At 33.2% G+C, this 11,518-nt stretch overlaps 1 protein-coding gene across 1 annotated transcript; it reads left to right on the top strand.

Annotated features, from left to right (window-relative positions):
- The first annotated feature begins 5,295 nt into the window (after positions 1-5,295).
- On the top strand, positions 5,296-5,871 carry LOC140438828 (uncharacterized). The gene has a single exon (XM_072528472.1). It carries the CDS (start codon positions 5,296-5,298, stop codon positions 5,869-5,871), a length of 576 nt encoding a protein of 191 aa, XP_072384573.1.
- The last annotated feature ends 5,647 nt before the right edge of the window (positions 5,872-11,518 follow it).

Raw genomic sequence — 11,518 nt, 5'->3', positions numbered from 1 at the left:
CCTCAAACCGAACTGTCAAAATTTCTGAAGGGCAAGCAATCCACGGAATAGCATTGCCACAAAGAAACAAGTGTTTCTTATTCTGTGGCATATCGATTTGCAGTAATAGACAAAATAGACAAATATTTAATTGTAGTTATTCAATATAATTAGTAAACTCCATTCGCTTAGCTCGGGCATATTTTGACAGATTCATTGTCGGAAACCTACAACACAACAATTCCTACTTCTCAGTATTAATAGCTCAAGTATCCTACTATTGCAGACTTTTTTCTTTGAAAAAAGAAGAATTATTCTAAATAGTGGAAGTGTATACTAAACCCATAACATTTTGGTTAGTATATAATTAAAATATATATTTTAATTGTTATAATTTAACATAACTATTTATTATATATGGTGCAAACAAATAAATATTGTAATAATGGTAATTTGTAAAGTTCTATTTTATATACCATTAATATTGGCTATAAGTACGTGTGCTTGGTTGTCTAGTAATTTCCAGCCGAGTTCGACTCTGTCGAAAAGGTCGAAAAGTAACTAACTTCGCAAAAAAATAATTACTAAATTCACTAGACAGTTCCGACTGGAGATAGCGAACCGAGTTTAGATGGCCTAATAATTTGATAGAAAGCAATTTTCTTTAATATAATTCTTATTCACATTGATTACATGAAGATAATTATAATTTAAAGGTAAGTTGAAGTTCTTAATAGTTTAGTTAAGTCGTTTAACAACCACAATTATTAACAATATATACTTATAAATTGATAAAAATCTACTTTTATAATTAGCATATTCAGCATATCGCTAATCAGTTGTAGATTTATGTTCGTAAAGTACACATCATTTAAACATTTTAGTGTTACACAAAATACGTTGCTAAAATTAAAATATGTAACATATTTTTATCAATACAACTTTAACATTTTTGAACTAGGTGAGAGTCAAAATAATTTGGACGTTTTTCACATATTATTTGGTCCCAGTAAAAATAGCCACAGAATAAGAAAACATTTCTGTGCTTAAACCGTCAGTTGCCACGTTGCCAGATTAGAACAGACGTCTTTTTAACTTTATTATTTATACCACAGCCACCTAAAGCTTACAAGCCGTGAAGTGAGAAAATTGGCAACGTTGGAGGTAGTCCGATAGCCCTGTGTTTACTTGGAGAGATTATGCTAATTTTGTTTGTATTTCTTGTATTATTGGTAAATTATTCGATTAAAAAAGGTATGTATTTTTTACGTATATTGTAATAATTGTATGAAGCATTTAGATATATATTATTCAGTCAAATAATACGTACAAACTGTTAAATTCAGACACTGCTTTAGTAATTACAAACCCCAAGTCGATGTTAATTTATTGGTACAGGGAGTAGTAATATGATATTCTAACATATTTTTTTAATTACAGATGCCGAGACACTGCAGTGTACCAAATTGCAAATCAAATTATGCAACTACTTTAAAGTATGAAAAGGCCCAAAGTACATTCTCTTTTCCCAAAAACGATCACCTTCGTACTCAGTGGGTTAGATCTATTAACCGTGAAGATTTCACAGTAACTTCTAGTTCGGTAGTATGTAAAAAACATTTTGATGCAACGGATATTATTGAAAGTGAGTCATTCATTGATAAAAATGGTACGGTTCTTCAACGAAATTTGGTTTTTCCCAAGTTGAAAGAGAATGCGATACCAAGAATTTTTGAAAACCAACCGTCATATTTATCTAACCCAAAAACACCAACAAGAAAAAATCCTGAAACTAGACGAGCAGAAATAAGTCTCTGGGAAGAAAATAATATAAAAGAACTCGAAAACAAAGACCTTATCGTGGATTTCAAGAAATTTTTACAAAGTTTTAGTGAGAGGGTCGAGTTAAAAAACTGGCAAATAAAAGTTGTAGAAGAAAGGATTTGTTTTTATTTATTAAATATTGACAATCAGTGCAGTGATGAGTGTATAAAAGTTATTTCAAACATTAACATTAGGAAGGAATTACTTGTATCTGTTTATGTGAAGGACATAAACAGATGTTTGTGGAACAGCTGTTAGAGAACTATATTTTAAAATTTCTGTGATTTTCTCCAATACTTTGTTAAATAACTTCACAAAAAACAAGAATAATGAAATTATGACAAAGAAACTAACTAAAATTTTATCTAAAAAGCGCAAGCTTTCAACTTTAAAAAAATAAATACCTGGAATTTCAATAACATTTTTTTAAGCCACTCTTAATAAATATAATATTCGCTCAAGGGATACTAGAATTCAATAAACTGCAAGTTGTTTACAAAAATATTAAAAGATTATTTTCTTTTTTTTTAACATAAATTATGTAAATAATGTAAGCTGAATGCACTTGTATTACTTTTAAATTCTATTAATATTACACCTCATTGTATTCAATGTTTTGCAGTTTTAATAGATGTGATATATATCTACCTTATCAGACTATTTTGTACGATTTTTTTACTTAATTCTAACTTTATAGCGAATATTATGATGTTCCTCTTTTATTTATTATTTTGTTGGGCTCTTTACAGTCGGACTACTTCTAACAGCTGATGCGGCGTTGCCATTTTTATTTCACGGCTTGTAAGCTTTAGGTGGCTGTGTTTATACTGACATTTTACTATTTACTTTTAAAAACTGTTTTAAAACTATTTACTTTTTCTTTTTTTGGTAATTGTTAAGTATTAGTTTTTAAATATCTTATTGCTTTTGATTGCGTATGTTCATTTATAATGTAAATTTCAACAATGCCAAACACCAATATTTCATACTGTCAAACCCATTTGAGGATTTGAGGCTATCTTCACCGGGACCAAATGTGAAAAGCATCCAATATTTTTGAAGACATTTACACCTTTTTAATTGATAAGAAACCTAACTGTTTATTAATTTGATGAATGTTATTTTGTTTCAGAAATGGATCAAAGTCATTACTTCAATAACTTGAAATTAAAGAATCCTGATGTAGCAAGCAGATATCTACAGTTCATCCGTTTTCAACATGAGTTGTGGGTACACGCGGACGGTGGGTGTGGCGGTGTCGTCACAGCAATCCCGAGTTTTATCATTGGTTAGAAATTAAATGCTCACGTTTGTCAATTTTAACAGTGACGAACCGACTTACTGTGTTTCTTAGTTACGTTTCGTATTTTCGTATATTAATAACGTTATACTTCGTATATTGAAACTGTGTGGATAAATATTGTTTATAGTGTTGTTAATTTAAACTGTGTGGATACATTTGTTTATAGTGTTAATTTAGACTTAAAAACTGTGCTATTGTACCTGTGTGTTCATTCTATTTTCGGCTTAATTCTGCAAGTAAGTATGCTTTTGTTCATTTATTTTAATAACTATAAGTTTACTATTTTATTTGGGAATAAAGCCATAATTTAAGTTGAAAATTAAATTTATTTGACGTGTCCATTTCGACTTCGGAAATCATTATTATTATTCAAATTAGATATTGTTCAAAACACATTCTTTAGATTATTTCTATAGAATAGTATATTGAGGATTTCAAAACTGTAAATTTGTTTATAATTTAGGATTATAATGGTCAGTTGGATAAAGGTATTTTTTTATCTTATCATTAATCTTGAATAGTCGATAAGTATAAGTATGAGTAATCATTTATTGTAATTACGTGAGGATGTTAAACCTATTTAAGTGGTGTAAGTCATGTTGTGTGATTTATGAAAAATGGAAGGTTTTGTTAGAATCTTTATAATAAATTACACAACAGATTATTAGCAATTTTTTTGTTGTACATTGTAGGAAGATATCTTTGTCTAAATGGGATAATCATTGAAAATCATGTATGTAGTTCTTTTGTTGTATTTTATAAGGTTAAAGTAAATTGAAATTTAAAAAATTGAAAAAAATTAGGCACAAATTTCATGTTTTACTCAAATAACTACACTAATACAACCATAAAGTAATTTCTTTGCAGTAAAACATTTCAGTCATGTTCAATATCAACTAAATCTTGTGTTTCTGTTGTTTCAACAAGTTCCTGAAAGTAAACATGGTTGATAGGTGGAATGTTTGAAAGCAAATCTAACATGTCTCTCTTCTTTTCCTTAGCCACAAGTCTTGGCACAGGGTATAAATTTTTCAGATCAATTTGTCTGAATGAAAGTGGCTTTCCTAGTTTTGCTGACTTTAGACATAGAGCAGAAAATGTCTGTTATTAAAAACAGCTCTTCATTCATTAGTTTAATTGTTATTGCCATCTATGAAAGTATAAATAAAGTTAGAAGGTATACCACTTTTCCTTTTAAGAGATCTGTATCTCAAGATTATAAAGCAAGACTTACACCAAAATATCAAAAATATGACTTACACCACTTTGGCTTTTGGCGAGAACACCCTAACGTATCAGTGGAAAAACTAAATCCCTAATAACCTTTCCTGTTATTTACAGTTTCATAATGTCTGATACGGATTCTGCTATTCCTGTGAGTCCTTCCAGAAAAAGAACAAAGAAAAATCATTTAAGTTTGGAAATGAAAGAAGTAATTTTAAATGTCTATAAGAACGAAGTAATAGAACATCCAACAACACCATTAAGAGACATACAAAAAATAGTAGGAAATAAGGTTGGTGTGTGTGGTACCAGCGTCTTTAATGTAATTAAGGAGTATAAAACTACTAACAAACTAACTGCGCCAAAAACAAATAAAAATCGCAAGAGCAAACTGGACAATGTTGACGAATTTACCAGGAATGCTATAAGGAGGATTGTCCATCAGTTCTTTTTTAAAAATGAAATTCCCACAGTGGATAAAATTTTAAACTAAATTCCTAGTGATCCAGATCTGCCAAATTTCAAACGTACATCGTTTCACCTACTATTAAAAAAATTAAAATTTCAATTTCAAAGGCGTGGCAGAAACAGCATGCTAACAGAGAGAGACGACATTAGGATATGGAGGAGGGAATTTTTGAAAAAAATTAGGCAGTTGAGGAACGAAAAGAGGAAAATATATTATTTGGACGAGACTTGGGTTAATGCAGGTCATACTCGTTCAAAAGTATGGTGTGACACTTCAGTGGTTTCATCAAGACAAGCGTTTTTGGAAGGACTGTCTGTGGGTCTCAAAAATCCTTCAGGTATTGATATGTTAAGTACTTCAATACAGTTATAATAAGTTATTTTTTTCAGAAAAAGGTAAACGTCTTATTGTGTGTGGCATTGGAAGTGAAGACGGATTTGTGCCTGGAACGTTGTGGACGTTTGAATAAAAAAAAAGTGGGGACTATCACGAGGAAATGGACGGACGGTCATTTGAAGAATGGTTTCAAAAAACGTTACTGACTTTGGAGGATAAAGCCGTTATTGTTCTAGATAATGCCCCCTATCATTCAAGGAAAGTGGAACGAGTTCCCACGACAGCTTCAAAAAAGGCTGAAATTATAGACTGGCTGCGTTCTAAAAATATTTCCTTCGAAGATTCGCTTCTTAAAGTACAATTACTAGCAATTGTCAAGGAACATAAGAAACGTTATGACCAGTATATAGTTGACGAAATGGCTAAACGCCAAAATAAAATTGTTTTGCGACTGCCTCCATATCATTGCGAGTTAAATCCCATAGAACTCGTATGGGCGGATATAAAAAATTTCGTTGCAGCCAAAAACACTACTTACAAGTTTCCAGATTTAAAAAATTTATTTAACGAGGCTGTAGCGAACATAACTCCACAAAAATTGCAAAAATGCGTTCAACATGTTGTATTAAAGGTAGAACCAAAAATGTGGGAATTAGATAATATAATAGAAGTCCAACAGGAATCTATTATAATAAACCTTGATGATGATAGTAGTACTGATAGTCTTTCAGAATAGAATTTAGGTACAAGTAAACGTGCATTCGAATTTTTATTTTCTTCTTTTATAACATGTTAAATACATTTCAATAGTTTACAACAAATTTATTATGCTATTTTTAATTTTAACTATATTTTCGTCAAGACCGTTTTTGGTTCATAACGAATGTATTAGGTTATTTTCAACCGTAATTCTTAGCTAGTAGATGTTACTTGATTCTATTATATTTGCAATATTTCCTTTTTATTTAATTTTCGCTACTGTCAGGTAGTAGATCTTTCTTGTCTTACAATTGCAGTGTTTACAGTATTACACGCCAGTGCAAAACATATATTTATTTTATATACTTATATAAAGTATTAACATTTTATAAAAAGTAGTTTACGATTAACTATCAACTGTTTACATTAGAAAATTGTTTACTGTAAATTACTATTAATTATTAAAACAACATTTATTATCATAACTACAAAAAATGTACTACGAAATGTAAGGATTAAACATAATTTAGGCTTTAATTAAAATATGAACGCTCTGGCTTATTGCAACTCTGTACAACACATCTTCAAATTTCTATCACGTGCATAAGCGTGTTTATGTTTTGATGCCGCTCATCTCGAAAACGGATAGAGTTTAGAGAAATTGAATCTAATCCTCAACATAGATCCATATTTATATTTCAGAAAGTGAATTAAGTTACAATCCAAATGATTTTCCCCCAACAAGCAGCATAGATGTAGTGAGCTACCTATTTAGTGTTGAGCACCAGTGTTTACACACAACAGCAAAGGAAAACCTGCAAGCATACAAATACTTTGAAGCAGGTTTTGTGAGTCAAAAGTTGTAAATGACAAGTTTATGACATTAGGCAAAGGGAGTATCGCATTTGAGGAGCAAATGTTCTATGCTAGTTGTTACAATATATTAACTTGTTCTTTTATTGTTATAGATTAAAAATTCACAAAAAATTAACTAGCCACCACTACAAACATGGGTTGTGTGTAACCAAGATGGAAGTGTAGAAACAGGACGTTGTAAATGCATGGCAGGTGCAGGAGAATTGTGTAGCCATGTTGGTGCGATATTGTATGCACTACATTAAATAGCTGCATCAAAAGATAATGTCTCATGTACAGATGTGAGGTCCCTCTGGAATGTGCCCAAAACTGCAAATGTTGAATGCAAACCAATTAGAGGTATTGATTTTGGCCAAAAATTTTCTGGATCAAGAATTTCCTCAGAAGTACCTTGCATGAGTGATGACTATATTGTGCAGTTTTTGACTGACATAGAAGAAGAGGAAGTTCATCCGTTTTAAGGAGAGTGACAGAACCATTTGCTGAATGAATAGCTGAGTCATTAAGAAGAATGTTGATATCACTAATTAACCCATTTTCTTCTTCATATAATGACAAGTACATTGCATACACATACATTCAGTTGATGGAAGTTGTTGATAACTTGGTTATAAGTTTGGATGAAAATGAATGTATAAGCATTGAAAAGAGTACACAAGACCAAAGTAAGTCAGGAAAATGGTTTCATCAAAGAAGAGTAAGAATAACAGCATCCAATTTTAAAGCAGCTGTCAATTCTTGCATCGAAAAACTGCCATTATCCCTAATTAAAACTATATGTTATCCAGAACAATGTTTGTTAAAAACCAGTGCAACAGAGTGGGGGAAAAATAATGAAAAAAATGCAATATAAGCTTTCCGAAAATATTCATATAGAACCTGGATTTGCTTGATATGCACTTCGCTTGTGCCGCTGGTTAATAATCAAACTCCGTGCGAAAACAAAACTGACTTTATTTTGAATTAGACAATACATATAATATGAATGCTAAAGTATTATGTCCGCTCGCGCTAAATGATGTATCACCGATCTCGTCTCGTATTTGAGTGCTGTCTGTCGTCTTTGGGGTGCCTTAAGGGACTCGCCTTATCTTCACATATGGCATAATATATCTTCCTACGCTACTATGTTGCCGGGTTGTAAAAATGTATAAAATAAACTTGAATTGGATGGAGGCGTGAACATGGCCCCCGCCTTGGCAAACACTGCCAACAAAATCGTCTGCTAATGCTTAATGTTCAAATGTTCAAACTACACTTAGTCCGAAACGGGTAGCGGACACACCTTGGAAAAAGAACGAGTTATGATACCATTGTCTGTCTTTATCCTAAAAACTCTGGCTACACCATCACTGCCGAGTAAAAGTTCGATCACGCGACCTAACTTCCACCTTAATGGAGGTAAATTGTCCTCTTTTATGAGCACTAACGTGTTTTCCGCAACTTCACCGTTAGTAGTAGTCCATTTCGTGCGTTTTTGTAGTTCGGAGATGTATTCTTTGTTCCATCGTTCCCATATATGCTGAGAAAGCTGCTGAATATGCTGGAATTTTGAGAGCCGATTAACTGGAACATGACGCAAATCTGGATCTGGATTGGTAATAAGTGGTCTTCCGATGAGAAAATGTGCAGGGGTTAATGGGGAGAGATCATTTGGATCACAGGATAAAGGATGAATCAGTCGGGAATTTATTATAGCTTCAATCTGCACAAGCAAGGAATAAAATTCCTCGAACGTTAAGTGCGCGTTTCCCAAAACCCTATGCAAATGATGCTTAACTGTTCTTACTCCGCTTTCCCACAGTCCGCCAAAATGTGGAGAATAGGGAGGTATGAAGGACCACGAAATATTATTCTTTAGCAAGGATTCTCTTATCGCGGGAGTGTGCTGCTCTAAAAATTTTCTTAACGATTTTAACTCCGAACTAGCTGCTATAAAATTGGTTCCATTGTCGGAAACCATCTTTTGAGGCTTGCCTCTTCGCGCAATAAATCTTTTGAAGGCCAACAAAAATGATTCCTTAGACAGTTCTGTAACTAATTCTAAATGTATGGCCTTCGTACAAAAACAAATAAAAAGACACATGTAACTCTTTATTAGTTTACAACCTCGACCCTTTCTATCGCGAATTAAGAAAGGGCCCGCATAATCTACACCTGTTACAATAAACGGTGGGCCACCTGCGAGACGCTGGGCAGGTAGGTCACCCATTATTGGTTGAATTGATTTAGATTTTAATCTAAAACATTTTACACATTTGTGTACGGTACGTCGCGCTAAATTTCTTCCTGATAACGGCCAGAAAGTTTCTCTTATAGTTGCAAGTAAAAGCTGAGGACCAGCATGCATAAGATCCTTGTGAAAATGATTAAATATTAACGATGTAACTATATGATCTGCCGCTAAAATGATGCGAAGTTTTTTGTCATACGTAAACTCGGAATGCTTTAAACGCCCGCCTACTCTCATGATGCCCTGATCATCAAGAAATGGAGATAAATCATTTTGTAAAATTGGTCCGGCCATTTGAATACTATTTAATGAAATGCCTTTTGTAGTTGGCGTACTACAATCGAACACAACGCGCAAACGTGTCGTCAAGGAATTTTCTCTTAATACTGGATGATGTGGCAAATAAAATGTAGTATTTACCCTAAAGTCTGTTGCCGCTTCCGTAATTCTGCATAAACCTTTCATATGTCCTAACTCTTTATATTCCTGGATGAATTCGCTATAAAGAGTTTTAAGATTGGCATCTTTATTCAACTTACGCTCGAGATTTAAAAATCTATTTTTTGCTTGACGAAATGAATCACCGAGTGAACTTATTGGTTCTTTGAATGGCAATGATACTATGAATTTGCCTGTCGCGTCGCGTTTCACCGTATCTTTGAAATGTTTTTCGCATGCAATTTCTTCGCCCGAGAGTGCAGGTTCTCCATTGAAAACCTCTTCAAGTTCCCAGAACTTATTTAGTTCTGTAACTTCGATTGTAACTAACTGTTCTGTAACTTCGATTGTGTTTGTGAAATTACACTTAGTTATTCGCTTTTCTGATGCTTTGTTTTGGCTGATATACGGCCCTGCTATGATCCAGCCAAACATTGTTTCTTGCATGAATGGTTTATATTTACCTAAACTAATTCTGTTTGCGCCCAGTATTTGCCAAAATAGATCACTTCCTATCAACAATTCGACCTTTTGTGGTTTATGAAAATGATTATCCGCTAATTTTAAATGTTTAGGTATCTGCAAATCGCTAATGTTTAATTCAGATGCCGGCACGCACCCCGTAATTTCTGGTATTACGAAACAATTTAAAGTTTTATGAAAAGTTATATCGCTACGCGACTGTATATTTATTTCGCATTTGAATCGAACGGGAGATGCAATATTATTTATGCCCATGACTGATATGTTCGCGCTTGTCGTTTTTAATCTAAGTTTATCGCATAAATTTTCGGTTATGAATGAGCTTTGTGAACCGCAATCTAACAAAGCTCGCACTATGTATGCCTTACCTTGGCTGTCAAAAATATTAACTAATACTGTGGACAGTATAGTTTGATCTGCAGCGCTAACTGCCGAAACTGACAAATTGGTAGTGTTTAAACTACCTTGTATATTATCTGCAGATCGTATATCGCTCGCGTTTTCTACCGGTTGATGAACTAAAGCTGCGTTCTGTTCGCTTGACCTATCTGGATGCAATAACGTATGATGTTTTGACGCACATTTCTTGCATGTTGATTGTCTACACCGCTTATAGAAATGTCCAGGTTTAAGACAATTCGTGCAAAGATTGACCTGTCTTACTTTATCAAACCTGTCCCTAGATGAAAGTTTTGAAAATTCGCCGCATTGATAAATGGCGTGTTCCCTTTTGCAAATAGGGCAACACTGTGTATTATCCGATTTATTTAAAGTTCCCTGTGATGAATATAGACCGCGAATGTTATGTGAATATTTCGTATTCCGTGAATACGCGCCCGCCTGAGAAATATTTCGTGTATTTTGCTTTTCAGCTTGATTTACCTCAAGAGATTCTAAGAGGTCCGCCCTTGATTTTAAAAACGTTTTAAAATCATCAAAACTAGGAATTTCATTATGTGTTTTGCTATTCTCTAATGCGCGTAAAGTCGATGTATCGAACTTACAAGAAATAATATGAATAAGAAGTATGTCCCACGAATCAGTAGGTAGCCCTAGCTGATTTAACGCGTATAAATGCTTCGAAAAAATGTCAACTAATTGCCGCAATCTATTAGATGACTCTTTATGTATTGGCTCTATATTAAATAAGGCATTAACATGATTGGAAATTAATAATCTCTTATTATCGTACCTTTCCCTAATTAATTTCCACGCAACTGCATAGTTTTCGGCGGTAAACTCTAATGTTCGTATGACCTGCGCCGCACCGCCCTGTAATGAACTTCGTAAATAATGAAAACGCCTTATATTGTCTAAGTACTCATTTTTGTTAACTAAAGATTCAAAAAGATCTGCAAAATCTAACCAATTATTATAATTACCATCAAATTTTGGTAACTCGATAGGTTTAAGCTCAATACAATGCCCTGTATATGAATTCTTAGAGCGCTCACTTGCTTTATCGCTTTCTATACAAGCTACTTGTTGATTATCGCGAATGATTTTTCGCGCTACCGCTAATTGTGAATAATATTTGTTATAGAATTCTTCGCGCTCCGTATATTCATCCTCTAATAATTCAAATTGAACCGTATTTTCTATTTGCCCCTGAACCTCATCGAATTCGCCCTGTAAATGTTCTATATTATTTACC

This window comes from Diabrotica undecimpunctata, chromosome 4 (assembly GCF_040954645.1).
Source record: "Diabrotica undecimpunctata isolate CICGRU chromosome 4, icDiaUnde3, whole genome shotgun sequence".
Classification (NCBI taxonomy): domain Eukaryota; kingdom Metazoa; phylum Arthropoda; class Insecta; order Coleoptera; family Chrysomelidae; genus Diabrotica; species Diabrotica undecimpunctata.
The sequence above is the reverse complement of the archived record's forward strand: the minus strand, read 5'-3'. Positions and strand labels throughout refer to the sequence as shown.